At 41.7% G+C, this 17,696-nt stretch overlaps 1 protein-coding gene across 1 annotated transcript in view; it reads right to left on the bottom strand.

Moving 5' to 3' along the window:
* The window catches only part of LOC311247096 (AT-rich interactive domain-containing protein 3B), a gene marked incomplete at its 3' end in the record, with an annotated part of 129,297 nt that extends 113,932 nt beyond the window's left edge, over window positions 1–15,365 (bottom strand). The window contains exons 1-2 of the mRNA XM_084337407.1: window positions 15,005–15,365; window positions 13,518–14,189 (exon numbers count right to left, since the gene is read on the bottom strand). Coding sequence (XP_084193533.1) covers window positions 13,518–14,189; window positions 15,005–15,040 — 708 coding nt within the window. The 5' untranslated portion in view covers window positions 15,041–15,365. The remainder of the gene's footprint in view (window positions 1–13,517; window positions 14,190–15,004) is intronic.
* Window positions 15,366–17,696: the final 2,331 nt, after the last annotated feature.

The following is a 17,696-nucleotide window of genomic DNA, read 5'->3' as shown; positions in this document are numbered from 1 at the left end:
ACAGCCCAAATGGAATGATACAAAAAAAATATATATATATATATATATATATATATATATATATATATATATTTTGGCCTATCATAGTCGACTATCCAAATCCTTAGTCGGGGACAGCCGTACTTTCTAGTTATTACTAAAAAACAGTATATATAAAACAGTAAAAAAAATAAATAAAAAAAAATTATGTATGCACTGGTATTGATTTCTCGTTATTTAATCGTTATTTCTTTTATTAGCGATATCCATTAATTTTTCATCCGTCCAGCCTGACATTATCATTGGAAATGGCTCTGAGCTCGAAAAGGGCAAATACCGCCCCACTGGGCCTTAAAAAAATAATGGTTTGTTTCCGGTTGCCGACCGACCCTGCCAATATATTTTTATGAGTTTTGGAAAAGAAATATAAAAAAAAAAGAAAAAAAATATGAATAAAGTTTCATAGAAATCTTAGTCAAACATTTAGTATTATGGATATTAAACATGCTGGCAGAGTACATGCATCCATGTTGTTGTGAACATTTTAATTAAATAAAGAAATTCCCTATCCATAGTCGCCGTGGGAAAGAATTAAATAAAAAATAAAATAAAATAAATTCCCTACCCATGGCCTTAACTGACAACCAACAGGAAACAAACAATATTTTTTGTTATGCCCTATCGCAGGGGTCAGCAACCTTTTTGACATGGAGTGCCTGTTTGAAATATAGTTGTAACTAGTGTGCCTAAACAATATTCCATGCATCGTAATTTTTTTTCTCATAATCAGGTATTTTTAATGATAATTTTTACATTATTACATCATTATTGTTATTGTTATTATTAACAATATTATTATGATGGTTGTATCAACCCTAAATCCGAGTTGGGGGGGGGGGGGATGCAATGCAGACAAACAGCTGCATACAGTGCGACCATTTCACTCACATTTGCCCATTCATTTTTGGACACATCACACACCATCGGTGTGTGTACTGTACGTGTGCTGTCATAGCTCCACCTACAGGCCTAATGGAGAACACCAGGATGTGAATGGAGGGTGAATGTGAGGTATATCGTGTAAATAAGTTTTGATTGATCGCAAGACTACACTGTAAAAATTATAATAATAAGTTACCAGAGCTTAAAAATATTGAGTTCAGTTACTGTTTTCAGTTTTCAATCCATAATAAGTTAACAGAAAAATAAGTACACAACCACATTATTTCAACCTAATAAAACGATGTTTATTGTCATTGTTTTAAGAACACAAGTTGACTTGGTAATACTCACATTTTGAGTAAAAAATGAAATAGAAAAATAAATAATACAATTTGTTGATTAATCCCACTGGTCACAACGGTGACCGTAATAATGTTTTTGTTATAAGGCTCTGCAAATGTTACTGAATGATGTAGCAATGTATTTCCAGCTAAATTGAAATAATAAACAAATAAAGGGTCTCAATTAAATATGTGGTAGTAAAAAGAAGCTGTGGGAGGATTTCAACAAGATAAATGCGACAACAGTGCAAAATATTTCACTATAATATTGCAAAGCAAAAAAAAAAATATATATATATATATATATATATATATATATATATATTTTTTTTTTTTTTTTTTTTACTGCTGCCCCCTGTGCCTATGCAAACACGTGCCTAGTGTTGCCTACCCCTGCCCTATCGTCTCCCGCATGGTAATGCACATCATTGGATTGGATTGAGTGAAAAAGTGCATCAGAGAAATACTCCGGTCCAGGATTTTCCTATCTCTGGCAAGCAGTGTCGTGTTACCAGATTCACTGGCGAGGCTGGAAGCAGCTTGGATTATGCGTTTCCGACTATAACGTTGGATCAATAAACGCAATCAATATTTGGAATGGCGATCAGGAATTGGATTCATCTTTTTGCAGAACATCTGATCTGAGGTAAGGAATCTATGTTACCAGTTTTGGGTTAATCAGAGTTGTTTTTCACAGATTTCACAACGTGTGTGTGTGTGGCGTTAGGCGCTGAGCGCGGCACGAATAAATGATTCTTCAGCCCGCTTTTGTATCGTGCATAAGAACACAAATACTCTCGATAATCTAGCATTTATTTGAAAACGATTCATAAATCAGCCGGAAAATGACAACATGTTTTGTGTATTCCAGAAAATGGCTATTTTTGCGGAATTTCTCTGAAATTACTAGAACTCTCCGAAACTATACTCAAAACGGTATAAAACGGAAATGTACTGATGAAAAAACAATCCGTTTCGTACATGTTGACTGCAAGCAAGTCATTGATAAGCGACGGATGTATTAAGACTAGAGCTGGGCCGTTAACGCGATACTAGTATCGCTGAGCACAGATGCTCTTTTTCAGGAACGCCCTGCTTCACATTCACACAGTTCCATTCACACCTGGGAGCTGCCCAGTACAACCACAGTTGACACCATTGGCCTGAGCAACTCCACTGGAGCAGTTGATTTGCATTGGCAGGGTTTGGCCCTGTCTGGCACCCAACGGGAAAAATATTATAGGCACTGTAAGTAGACACCGCTACATAAAACAAGCTGGTCTGCCTGAGTGACTGGTGGAAGAAGGAGCAATAGAGATTGGACTGATTGAGTCAAGCCATGTCACATAGTTCAAGTTTGAAATGCTTCTTTCTGTTTTGCTCCTGAGAGTGTGCTAGATACTGTACTGTACTGGTAATATTATTTATTTGTGTTAACTTCTGAATAAAACAACTTATTAAACACAAGTACATCTTATTGAACATTATTTTGATATTTCATGACCAATTATCATAGCAAAACAGCTTTTTCAAACAGTCTGTAATGCATTTTGGAAACGGGAGATGGGCTCATGGTGTAATGGGCCACCTGGCCTGAGAAACGTAAGGAGGAAAGAAAAAGTAAGGACTTACTTCTGGTCATTATTTGGGTAGAACACACATATTTTGAATGCCTTCGGCAGATTATTTTTTTTGAGCCATTTTAATCTAGATTAAATCCAGGATTGCAGATAGATTAATCTAGATTAAAAAAATCAATCTATGCCCACCTCTAATTAAGACACATAGCCATAATTTAAGATATAGTTTATGCGTTCGCAAATGTGCTCGTCCTCCCATTGATTAACGTGGTGGCATCCAAGCGATAAATCGTCATATCCGGCTGGCAACCAATGTGTTAACAGAATAATAACCATCATTATAGGGCTGGAAGGTATGGTCTAAAATGTATATCACGGTATAATTTGAAGCATAAGCGGTAACGGTATATATCATGGTATATTAACTTATCTTAAAATGTCTATATAAATGCTTCTGAAGGGGTAAAACACTGGTATGGGAGCTATTACTGTACTCTTGTATTACTAGGACATATTTCACATAGTACAGAGGTATTTTAAGAACATTTATTGTGCAAAACTGCAATAGAAAAACGCAAAACCTTTTCTCAAGTGTCTGCAGGCAGGTAACGCGTATCTTTGATCCAGTGCTTTGACCATGTCTTTAAAGCCCTTTCGATCAACAGTTTGAAAAGGAACCATGTCCTTACACAAGTAAACAGTGACAGCTGTTATGTTATGTCGGTCCACCGCTGGCTTTTTTTGTCATTTAACTTAAAATGTAAATAATAAAATGATTCCGTTACAGCTGCTGAGCTATACTATAGCTAATGTCCATCAATATCTTCCTTTTTAATGAAATAGGTTCAAGAATCGAATCAGGATTGTTAGCAGAGAGAGAGAGAGAGAGAGAGAGAGAGAGAGAGAGAGAGAGAGGGGGGGGGGGCTGCTAGAGTGGAGCTAACGTTGGCTTGCTGAGGCTACATCAACAGGCTGGAGTGGAGATAACGTTAGCTTTCTGAGGCTACATCAACAGTTAACATTACAAATAGCAAATGCGAGTGAAATAGTCACACTGTAGAGCCCTGCCTCAGCAAGCTAACGTTAGCTCCATTCCTAGCAGCCCCATCCCTCCACACTGTGGTTACTTTAGAGTTGCTCTACCAGTCAAGGTATAGTCAAAATCCATACCGTAGCGCAAATTCATACCGTTTATACCGTATACCGTTTATATGTCCACTAGGGGTGGGGGGGGGGAATTCTATACGTAGTAGTATCGCAATACTTTGTGTGGCAATACTGTATCGATACAGGGACGCCAAGTATCGATATTTAATTATTCATAAAAAATAAAAAATAAAATAAAGAAATAATTTTGTATAAGGAAGTTGCATTGTTCATTTCAATACTTGTACTAGTACAGTAGTCCACACACACATGTGCATTCAGTTAAGTTGGAATATGACTGTAATATAAACAGTTGTACATGCACAGTGTTTACATCTGTCTGCTTGAGAAAATACCATGTTCTGCAATACAAATGATTGAAGTGAGATGAACAGACTGAACTTTATTTTATTATATAAAACATGTTGACAAAGTTTTACTTTGCAGTTGAAAAAGATAATAAATTAAATTAAAAAATAAATAAAAATAAAACAATATGGCAAAATATCACAATATATTTAGTATCGCGATACTATCGTATCGTGACGCAAGTATCGCGATAGTATCGTATCGTGAGGTCTCTGGCGATTCCCAACCCTACCGTCCACCCCTACATAATTATCACACAGCAAACACTGGCCTGGCCTGCTTCTAAGTTCAGTGGCCTGTGCAAAAAAATTAAATAATAATACAATTATTATTATTATTATTTTTTAACATTTAAGTACCACCAGCAGGGGGCCCAAGTATCACCAGTGGTACACGTACCACAGTTTGAGAACCACTGAAGTAGCAACATGCTAAAGCTAAAGCAGCAGGAGCACAAAGTAAAACCACATTCTTATGTCATACATTTTCCATGCCCAACTTATATCATACTAAACGTTAGGCTAGCCTATGTGGCAACCAGTCCTAGAGAAAAAAATGTAGTCCTGCAAACTAAAAATAAAGTGGGAATCAGACCCCTCGAGCCCCACCAATCTGTCCACTGAGATGAGTGCTGAAATGAACAGGCCAAATTTGGAAATGAGATTAACCCTGTAGCGTCCAACCTATCAATCACACAAGTGCCTTTAGTAACAGTGTTTCGCTGTGAGGTCAAACAAATACAGGCCACAATGAGGGGTTAAAAAAACAACCCAAATTTACTATTTACAAAATGACAAGTAGAATAGGGCCAGGTTTTATGGAAGAAAAAAGATTACAATTAGAATAGGGCCTGGGCCAGGCTTTATGGAAGAAAGGAAATACAAGTAGAATAGAGCCATTCTTTATGAAAATAATATCACCATGAACACATTTTCAATGTCCATATTTAAATGACCTGTTTAGGAAAGGAAAATACAGGTGAATGCAATTGATCATTGTATAACATTTCTTAATTTATTATTAATTATCTTTTTCACTTCCAATACTGATTCTTATTGGCTGATATCTGATTGGCAGATTACAGATCCATTATTTTTACTAAACAAAATCAACCAAGAATCTCCAAGATAATAGTTTTTCACCATTACAGAAATCTAATATTTTGCTTAAATGTATGTTATGGTTATTGGTAACAGTATTTTAGTATTGTGGAAATTCTCCAACACCAATACCCCGGTTAGAACCTGGTATCTGCCCAATATCCAATACTATCACTGTATCCTTTATTGACCTATCTCAAACTCTGCTCTCTTTTCTTGATCCTCCCATCACAACCGTTTCTTCCTTCGGACAAACTTTCTTTGTTGTGATTGGAGGAACAAGAAAAGAGGGCAGGGTTTGAGATAGGTCATCGGGCTATGTGGTAATGGGAAGTGTGATATCCAACTGGAATATGTTTTTAACGTGTTCATTTCAGACTTTATATTTGCTTATATTTAGAGTGTGTATCACAAATCACAATATCAAAAGCCACGATACAAACACACTAATTGACACTAAACAAAGCAAAACCTTTGTTTGTTTGTCACATGGGTTTTGTTTGTATATTTCCACAGACCACAGGATTGAAATATATTGCAGAAAAACAGAAATAAAGACAGATTATTTTCCATTTTACAGTGTTTTCATGTCTATCACTTTCAGTATGAACACAATTGGATTCTCATTGGAACTTTTTTCTATATAGACCATATCATATCAATATGGGTAAATATTGATTATTAGTCATAACAGAAAATGTATTATTGGTTATCGTATCAGTACATTTTCATGTTGGTTCATCCCTACAACTTACATAATAACAGTTTATACATGTTCCTAAAATGAGTTTATTGATCCTGTTCTACAGAGGTCATGCATTATTGCAGAACTGAACGAGAGAAACAAAGACAGAGAAACTGTTCAAATAACAAAATAACAAAACCACCCAAAGCAAGAGCTCAGTTAACTTGTAACAAGATATCAATGCACTGCTGCTAGTTTTGTAGAGTTGAACTTGATAAACAAAACTACCCTAGACCTGCAAGATTTCTGGAATGCCATTTGGACATGAAGTTGCATGGGAATGTGTATACATACATGCATACTTTGAATAAGCCTTTGACCGACATTTTCATGGATTTCAGCCATCCCAACATATCCGGTCTAAATGACCTCCATCCCGATATTTTTTTTGATAAACAAGGGTCCACTGTAATTACAGTCTCATTACATCGGCATAACAGGAAGCAGAGTAAACCGATAAGGCCAGCTCAAACAGAATAAGACCAACTAAACCACTTAAAGATCCACTGACGGTTGTGACACGAGAAGAGAGCAGACGCTTCCCATGCCAGGAGAAACCAGGTCACACTGGAGTTGTACACCTGCATCGCACAACAGGGGAGGAGGCCTCACACCTTCCCACCACGAGCAGTTGTGTGGACGGTGGAGTGTGTTTCTCACATTTCCAGTAGCCTTCCCCTGAGCACGCTGGTGGGCAGCCACACCGGCCTACATTCGTTCCACATTCCACTGTCAAAATGCATGCGTGAGTGTCCATCTGCTAAATACAATGTCCTCCTCATTTATCATAAATGAGCCGTAAATGAGGCCCGACATTCCTGGCTCTAAAAGCGTACACAATACACATCGATCTTTCCTGCTGCAGCTGTGCAGTTCCCCACTTCCTGGGCTGATGCGTTGCTGGGGCAACAGCTAAATTATGCAACAGCATTCATTCAACAAACCGGTCTTGATGTGTGGCCAGCAGTGGCAGGGCCTGGGAGTTTAATGATGCGATGAGGCCTCATCCCTCCCTACTAGTGACACACAACTTCCCCCTCCGCCTCCAAGACCTCAACGATGCAAATGAAGCCCTGCTCTGCTTTGACATCTCTTGTTTCGTTGAGCTCTCAGTATTGCCAAAGGCAGAGGAACTGTGTAAAATGTTATGAAACAAACTGATAAACCAGCAAAGCCACCACCACCTGTAGCCCATCGTAGCAGGCCTCTCAGCACAAGCTGTGCACAACAGCCAACCGCTGAGGTTGAACACTTGTCGCTGCCACCATTAACACATTGACCGCCAAAATCGCTTTACAGCGTCATTGGCCGCCATGCGTTGAGCGCCAGACCTCGCTGTACAGCGTTATTGAGATCAATATTTCATTTTTTCGCCATGGCATTCATAATTCATATATACACCCCCGACGCTGCAGCTGGACCCTATAGGTGACGGCAACGACGGCTCAATACCGCCGCCTGGTGGATGGTCGGGCGAGTGATGGGCGTCGATTAAACTCATCCGGCCGTCAGATATCGTTGCATGACTCCCGACAGACACAATGTACGGATCGCTTTCTAAACTTAATAATCTATATGATTTCGGCGTTTATTGCGACATACAAACCGGAAATGGACCTAGGCGATCGGCGTCGTATGCTTGGGATCTTTCACCGCCAGTCTCTTTGACCCACCACCACGGTAAGAGGAATATAACGTTATTTTCAACCCAATTGTGAGTTTCCTTGTTTGTAATCAGTCTGATCAATATATCACCCAACCTACATAAAGCATTTACTGATGATCGGGGAATTATAAACGACACCCCCCCCCCCCCTTTCCTCCACGCATGATGAAGCATAACGTATACCGATCATATACAGTTGAATTTTTGTATATAGCGTGTATAGGGAAGAAACGCCAATCGATAATCTATATATGCGTTTAGGCCTATAACTCACGTTCTATGAATTACTGCAGAAAACGATAAAAACACTTATATTCTAGAAGGTATTTTTGTATGAATGTATGAATGAAAAAGTATAACGTTCCCACATCCTGAACGATAGATAATCGATGTTGGATGGGCCATAGTAATGTCAATTTAGCAATACAATTTTAAAAGTTATAGCCCTGCAAAGAAGGTGAGCCACTCCATAGGGTTATTATAGTGCTGGCAGAGAGGGGCATGAGATGGGCAAAGTGTTAAGGCAAAAGTGTCGGCGATGCTTCACCTCTCCCAAAATGCAACTGCCCGCTGGGCGACACAGCAATACAGGCGGCCAATCACAGCAAACGTACGCTTCTGCGTTCACCCCGGACCCACGCGGACTAGGGATTATCAAAAAACGGTGCGTGGAACTATTAAGGATATGGAACCCCAGCAGCCAGAGGACCAACGTGGAAGTCTAATGGACCTGTCTCAAACCCTGCCCTCTTTTCTTGATCCTCCAATCACAACTGTCGCTTACCTCGGACAAACCAAGTTTGTCCGAGGTAAGCGACAGCTGTGATTGGAGGATCAAGAAAAGGGGCAGGGTTTGAGACAGGTCTATTCAGCTTTTAGGACGTACATACACACAGTGCATGGTCCACAGGCATGATTAAAACTCTATTAATCACACAGGGGATTACCAAGTGGGGAGGGGGGGGGGGGGGGGGGGGGAGTCGGGTGTGTTTTGTGTGTGGGGGGGGGGGGCATAGGAGGGAGACAGGTGGGGGGGGGGGGGTGAGGGGATTAGAGGGGTCACTCGACCTGTGAGTCCTCACTGCAGAGGCCAGTGAGATGGGGCCCGGCTGCCCAGGCTCCGCTGACCCTCCCCGGCTCTCGCTCCACGCGAGGGCTTTGTCCGAGCCCCTTGTTTGACAATTATTTACTCTGCTGTTTAGGGCAGGGGGCCGAGGTCACCACACATACATCACTGACACAGAAACACTAGTTAACCGTGTTGCTCCTCCACCCCCATCTGACCGGCAGCACGATCCATTCCCATTGGCTTACACACTGACACTAAGGGTACAGTACCTAGGCGTTCATGGATGGCCATCACTGAATGGCTGTATGTAAAAAGTAGCAATGGACCTGTCTCAAAACCCTGCCCCTTTTCTTGATCCTCCAATCACAACTGTCGCTTACCTCGGACAAACTTGGTTTGTCCGAGGTAAGCGACAGTTGTGATTGGAGGATCAAGAAAAGGGGCAGGGTTTTGAGACAGGTCAATTGCCCAAGCAATGTGGATTATTTTCAGCCGATACGGATACAATTAACGGTGAATAAAAAATTAATAAAAAAACTGATATTAAAAAGGGTCATGGGATCTGTTTGAATATTGCCATGCCCATTTTTTCTGACAAAGTTTAGCTCAACATTGGAGTAATATTTAGCCCCATTTTCCAGTAAGCTACCATAGCATGGCTAATATCTACAGATTCGCTGTGATATTTAGTTTCATATGATCCATATACCGATCCTTGCACTCAAAATATTGCTAACCTTTGGACATAAAATATTGCAGTATCTTTTCACGTAAAAATATTGCTACACTTTAGAGCCCGTGATATTTATCAAGAAACAAAATGTTCTCCCTTTGCATTAAGATAGCGGATCTAGCAAATTTACAGATTCCTTGCGATCTCCATCTTCACACAGTATCTCAATTTACAACTGAGCCTGTGATATAGGATATCGGCAACCGTATTTCATTATTGGCCGATACAGATTTTTATAAATGGCCAATATCACCCAATGGATATATCTGTTGACCCCTAGTAGGGCAAACATAACACTTATTTTTTACTGCCAATACTGATCCAGAATCTTCAACTATAAGTATTCATCATAGTATTCCATCGCAGACATCTTGGTGGGCAAACAACAGGTGATTGTAGAGCCATATGAAATCCGTGTTCACGGAATCGCGGACGGAATCTCGGAATTGAGCAATAAAAATGGAATCAACTGTAAAAAAATATATATATATAATTATTATTATTTTTTTTTTATGTTGTGGGACTTGTACAGCACTTTGTTCAACTTTGTCAGTGCTGTAAAGTTTAAACCTTTTTAAATCTTAGACAAACAAAACACTTTGCTTTCATAAAATATTGTAAGCCGTCATTTGAGGCTTTATAAAAGCAGCACAATGAACACAAATCTGTCAGTGCCGAGTCCGACCTCATCTTAAATAACAAACAGCATTGCTTTTTTTTTTTATATGTATATATATATATATATATATATATATATATATATATATATATATAATCGAATTTTATTTTCATATTCGAATCACATTCCCATCTAACGAAGCTTCGAAGTATTTAAGACAGCCCTATTAAATGGACTGTTATATCTTATTAAATTGTGGACATTTATTGATTCCCACTTATTAGACACTATTTCTGATGGTAAAATGAGCGTACAAAGCAAAATACAGGATTCTGAAATATTAAAACGGAAAAAACTGAATTTGGAAAAAAACTTAATGGAATTTGGAAAAAGATAAAACAGATTTCATATGGCTCTAGTGATTGTAATCAACTAGCAGGTAATTATCATTAAATGACAACTGTGGCATTGTACCATATTGTTTGGCAAAACATGTCATGAGAATACTATGAATTCAGAGTATCAATCCAATCTATCACTTTTAATGAACAGTATATACTTGGACCAATAGTTTGAGGTCACTGGAAAAAGATGATTGAGATACAATATGTTTTTCTCCATTAGAAAGGTCTAACATTCTATGCTTAAAATGCAGAAACTCCAGTCACTTTGCTTTGGTTTCTGGGCTGTTCTGCATGCCTTTTGGTGTTGGGTTCTCTGATACAGATACTGTACCCTGTTCTTCAACCTGGTATCGGCCCTGGTATCTGATATCAGTTCAGTATCTGTGTCTGTACAACCCTAAGTTGGTGTCAGAGAGGAGGAGCCTTGCTAAGCTCCACGCCATCATGGACAACCCCTCCCATCCACTACACACAGACTTGGCTGACAGAAGGAGCATGTTCAGTGGTAGACTAAGATTCCCAAGATGCAACACTGAACGGCACAGGAAGTCCTTCATTCCAACAGCCATCAGACTATATAACGCATCACTGTGCCTCACTGCATCACTGAGCACAAAGTGACAGTACAACTCTGGCAAATCTTCTTGGACTTTTACTTTTTAAATCGACGTTTTACAATTTGACACTTATTACTGTACATTTTACATATTACTGTATATTTGTTGCTGTATATTTTAGAATGTATATACATATCTCAGAATGTATATCCCTAACTGTATTTTATTCTTATTTGTGATTTTTGACTACCTAAATGTTTACTGTGACCGATCTGTAGTGCTGAATTTCCTTCGGGATCAATAAAGTAGGCCTACTTCTATTCTATTCTATGGATCATAACGGTTGATTACAGAAAATCTAATATTCTATAATGTTATCACTACAAACGCTGTTTTGGTTATACTGTAAAAGAGGCCACTTTAAGCCACTCATACCACCCACCCTGTGTCATTGCTTTTAGAACATAATAAATGCCCCCCACCCCCCACCACCATTATTTGAGGACGGTATTTGTGGCATCTGCCTGCCTTCTATGTGGCCTCTGGAAGACAATGCCATCAAAAACAGTTCCCCTGCCTCCACTGTCCCCTCCCCCCCCTATAGCACTGCAACCTGAAACTGCCTCAAGAGATGAGCCGTCATTAAATACTGCAGAGCTGACATAATGACAGGAAAGATAAAAGACAGGAAACAAAAAAAAGGCCAGACCAATTCTCGTTCCATAATGCCTCCCTCCACCCCCCAGGCTCAACCCCCTCTCTCCTAATAAAAGACACAGGCCACAGATAAGAGTCCCCCGTCAGCTCCAACTTCCCTGCTCTCATCTCCTCCCCGACACTAGGCTCACACAAAGCACAGCCACCTCTGTGTTTTGACACAAAACAATGCTAGACTCTCTCTCTCCCTCCGCCTGACACCTTTCAAAGCTATAACCGACCTAAACAATGCAGTCAGACTCCATTTCGTGCACTTTTTTCATTGATCCAATGACACTTTAGTTGCGCTCCTCCCTCTCTCTCTCCCCCCGGCTGACTGTCAGCTTCCTGTGACAATGGAGGCTGTTTTTCGATCCAGAGTACTACTACTACTCTCACCGCCCCTCTAATCCAGGACTCATTCTGCTGTCATCCTTAAACGTCCCCCTCAGCCGTCACCCCAGCGTAGAGTGGGGGCTAAATTTGGAGATGCAGGCTACGGGGGGATCGTTCAAAGACATTTCCCTTTAAATAGACAGTAATAAAATCCTTGAAAATGATAGTGCTGCACTCAACCCACGGATCAGCCACAAATATTCCTCCTAACGCTGTCAACTCCCAGGTGCCGAAGACTTTTTTATAACTACAGACTGCTGGTGTGGGCTCTCTTCAGTCTGCTGCTAGTTCCCTAGCGGTGATGCTAAACCACATAGGGACAGACTTGGCCTCCAGTTAGCATTCCAACACACCGTAACACTGCGGTGAGGCAATATTTACCTTCAAGGAAAAGTGCACTTGGCACGCAGCCGAAACTCTTGAGGGGGTGTAAAGCTCTGCTACCGTGTGTTACCTCGACCCTCCCACCCTGAGTGCCGTGTGCCTGCCAAGCTAGCCACCCGCAGTCTCCCAGCAGAAAGCCCTGCCTTCACCGTCTCCGCTATCTGGACCAGGGCCAAGCCAGAGAGCAGCGCTTAAGAGTGAGAAAGCGCAGCAAGAGGGAGTCAGAGAGAGTGTCAGTGAGCATGAACGCACTGCGCACTGGCCTGGTACTTTGCCAGCACCCACTTAAGAGGATTTTTTGCCACAAAAGCCAATGTGGCAGTCAGCCCATCCACAAAGATTTGAAGTGTCTCACAAAGATACATCATGAGGGGTCCGCGCCAAGACCAAGATTAAGCCGGCGCTCACAGCAGGGAAGGCCCCCCGACAATCAAACAAAACACACAACACAAGAGTGGAAAATACTAGTGAAAGCCTTTTCCTTCCCTTGTGACACTTAACCGACGGAAGGCCATCTGTGTTTTGATTACGCAGCCCTCTGTTGACTTGCCATGTTGAGGGGGAGATAGCACAACTTTGATGCCAGATTAGAGGTGGCAGAGGAAATCTTCAGAGATACGGGGCTAAAACTATTTCAGATGGGAAATTCTACTCGTTTGTAAACATGTCAGACGGACAACTTTGAAATCCATATGCTATGTTTTGGAGGAATAACTAAGGGCAGACCAAAAACAGGAATTGACATAATGAAGAGAAAGTGGTTTGGCAGGAGGCCAAGGTGACAGGCTAACCTGTTTGAAGTGATCGTCGTAGCTCCAGTCAGCTTGTCCGTTGGGGGAGGTGGCCGAGTGGGGCCCCGCGGGAGACAGGCTCTCGTCGGGCTCCTGCTTCACTCTGACGGGAGGCGACGACACCAGCTGGGGGGACGATACCAGCTGGGGGGACGATACCAGCTGGGGGGCCGACACAGCATAACCACCAAACGGGCGAGGAGGGAGGCGGGCAGCGCTCTGCTGTAGAGCCAGGGTCTGCTTGCGGAGGAACTCCAGACCGCTGGCACTTCCCTCCTCCTCGTCGCTGCCCTCGTCTCCCTCCATCATCTCCTCTTCGTCTTCGTCATCCACCGAGTCCCGCCCCCTGTCCTCCTCGTCCTCCCTCTCAGAGTCTATGCTGCTTTGGTTCGCAACTCTAGACAGCAACCCCCCTCCGGGGACCCCGGCCAGGCTTTTGCCCATGAAGCTGGCACCGGAGGCCCGTGCCGCGGCCAGGATGGCCTGCTGGGCGGCGACCTGCTGGGCGTACATGATGTGGGCCTCCCGAAGCCTCCTCTCCTTCCGCTCCATCTCCAGCCTGGCCTGTTGCTGGCGCTGAAGCTGTTCCATGACAGCTTCCAGCTTCATCCCGCCTGCCGGGCCACCCTGAGGATAGCCACCCCCCACGCCACCCTCCTGAGACATGCTGGGCTGTGGGGCAGAAGGGAGACATCAGTGACCAATAATATACCAAGAACCCACATTACCTATGCACGTCTGGTTATACAGTATCAAATGTTGCACATGGCACAGACTCGACAGGCAAGGCAAAGCTACTAGTGGGGGGGAATCTTAAGGACCTGCCAAAAGCATCACCAGAGGACATGCACATTGTGAATTTGGGCATCGTCGCCTTACTTATAATGTAGTGGCCTTACTCTTTCACTTTAAAGTGTTTAGATCAATCTACTTCGTTTGAACACAACTGAGGCTAATTACTAAATAGGAATTGCAACAACAGTGTAACAACGTTTGGCACATTATGTAAACAGTGGTAATTATTTACATAATCCCGGTGGCAAAGGGCCATCACACATTTGCATCATCAGCTGCGAGAAGAAACATACAGTGTGCGACGTAAAACAGAGAAACAATGCTCGAGTGGGAAACATGATGTAACAAAGTATAATGTGTGTAACTTGGAACGACACCCTCGCAAAGTAGCCTTGCAAATTGTCGATCCAAGTTCGAACACTGTACCAAAGTTTAAAAAAAAAATGTATATATAAAATAATATTTTTAAATAATTGGTCTATAATGTGTTTCAACTAACTCTGCGCGTAGTACGCCCAGGCTAAAGCAGAAGAGTGATAATAAACACATTACAGGGACTGTCCCGTCCATTGGTTCCGCAGAGAGAGAGAGAGAGGGGGGAGAAATGTTGGCTCGGCGGCCCGAACTCGACCCCGGGCTGCTATGACACAACACCCGGGCAGGGCACGGCGCCAAGCGGGGCGACAACTCACCATTTGTGCCTTGCTGCTGCCGGAATTGTCCACCATCCCTCCTTCCTAGGTGATCCTCTCGCCTCGTTGCTGGCACGCGTTCAAAATCACTTGTAAACACAGAGAAATGGTGCACGCACGGGATCTTTCGATTAGGGTCCGCCAGCAAATAGGCAAAAATGTGTACCCGTAATACCTCTCAAATATATATTTTAAAATGTTTTGTTTAATATAAAGAAGAAGGGACGACAGGAAAACGGCCCGGATCTCATATCTCGAAAAAGCGTTGAGGTAACTCCCCTGGCTGGACCTCCCTCCCCCTGAATGACACCCCCCGCCTGAGCGCACAACAGCACCAGGGCCCCGCCCCGCGCCGGGCGACACAGCAACAAGTTCCACAGCTCCAGCGCCGCTGCGATGCTGAATAGAACGAACGCGCAAATCCTTTGAGCCACTGTCACACACAGTCCCTCATCTCTTAATAATGGAAAATGAAGCCTATTAAATTGAATATAATAGGCTCACGTGTGTGGGACCAATGTTGTATTTTTTTTTTATCCGAGCGCTTGCCTGGACAATGTCCAGGGCCTATTGGATGCATTGGAAACTAACACGGTAAATAGGATAACAACTCCCTTACACACGATCACCATAACGCGGATAAACAATGATTATGCCAAACAGGCGACATTCAGTGTACAAATCGAATCATATGCAAGTTAATTAATGTTAAATTATCACAGTTGCCGTGTTTGCGTTATATACACACTACAGCTCAAGCCTGCCCCCGTGCGGACATCAAGAGTACTACTTACTCGATGGTTCAAATTGGCTTGGCAATGAATGAATGAAAACTTTATTTAACAGATTGCAGAATGGGTACAATACAGTACGGCTCAATACACACAATTGTTAAGGGGGTGCAGAGTGCAGACCAGAGAAAGACGTGTGTCTTGTATTCTACGAAGCATCCTACAAGTAGTAGTCAAAACCGTCATTCCGTTGCAGCTTCTGCGCATACGCAGTTTGAAACTGGATTAAAAGGAAAATCCACGCTCAAACATCATTTATATTGTGCAATTATAATGTTCTTGTGCAGTTAAGTAAATATCTATAGGCAACTGTCTTGAATTTGAGATGTCATGTGACACTTTTTGGAGTTAGTCTATTACTGTGTCATAGTGTTGTAGGAGTAATAATAATAATAATAATACATTTTATTTGGAGGCGCCTTTCAAAACACCCAAGGTCACCTTACAGGGCATAAAAACAGAATAGTCAAGATTAAAACAATGATCTTGGCAAAAGTGTCCAGTGGAGTTAAAAACAAGACAAACAATGTAAACGTAGATAAACAACAAGAAGTATATAAAAACAAAAACAAAACATTGTTTGTGAGTCCCATTATTCACCGTCTATGGACCGTCTCCAGGATTTGTCTTTTGGTGACAGCATCATTAGATTATTCTCTCGGGTATTCTGGTATTAGTGAGATCTCGAAACAGCCTGTGCAGCCTGTAAGTCTGTGTCCAGTGAAACATTGTTGTTGTTTGGCTCAGTAGGCTACTCCAGTACATTGGATTTGAAATGGAACAATGACTGTTAAATTAAAGTGCAGACTTTCAGTTTTATTTTGAGGGTGTTTACATCCATATCTGGTGAACCATGTAGAAATTGTAGCCATTTAATGCATGGTCCCCACATTTTAGGGGTCCAAAAATAATTGGACCAATTAACATACATTTAAATAAAGTTGTCATATATATTCTATTTGGTTGCAAATTCTTTGAAGTGGTCATTCATGAGATTACTTTGTCTTTCCTGAGACCAATGCCCTTCATTTGAATGGATTTAAGGTGTACAGTGGACTCTCCATCAGAATACTCAAACACAGTATGGAATATCTAGTTGACTTGTGATTGTTATTAAAATAATATATATTGATTGATTGATTGAAAAGTTTATTAACAGATTGCAGAATGGGTACAGTACAGCTCAATACATACAATTGTTAAGGGGATGCAGACCAGAGAAAGACTTTCGTCTTGTTTACATCAGGGTCTCCCATTTTCAATTCATCATAACATATATGACATACATGACATACAGATAGACAGTACTGCTACATCTATACATTTAGGACATATCAGATTTGCAAATACAGTACTGTTTGTGATACAAAAGTGTCCAGAAAAGGAGTGTATATACATTTGGCGTAGAAACTGTACATTGGAGGAGGTTGGTTGGGTGGGGTGGGGTTGGGTGGGTTGGGTGAGGGCTGTACATTGGAGGTGGGGGGAGGGGGGGGTTGGGTAGGGGACACACACATTTTACACTGTACATTGGAATATTGACAAAGCCTTACTTGGTCATTTACTGTACAACTAGGTTAGGATATTTACAGGGGCCAGTGTTGAATTGCAGTCTCACGTAGGTGTCCCTTGAGAGAGGTTTTGAAAGTGGGTAGTGATTCACATTCCTTTACAGCTTTAGGTAGGGCGTTCCACATTGATGTGGCATAATTGCGAAACGTGTTTAGTCCCTTGTTTGAGCCGAATCTGGGTTTTACATGATTTGTGGAGCTCCCTCTGGTGTTGTGATCGTGGTATTCACTGACCTTTGGGAAGTATTTTGACATGTACATGGGTACCTTGGTCGCGTAGTGTATCTTGTAGACCAGGCCCATTGCAAGTTGCTGTACTCTGTCGTCTAC

This window comes from Notolepis coatsorum (assembly GCF_963971535.1).
Source record: "Notolepis coatsorum genome assembly, chromosome: 20".
NCBI lineage: Eukaryota > Metazoa > Chordata > Actinopteri > Aulopiformes > Paralepididae > Notolepis > Notolepis coatsorum.
This window is presented reverse-complemented; position numbering and strand designations above follow the sequence as displayed.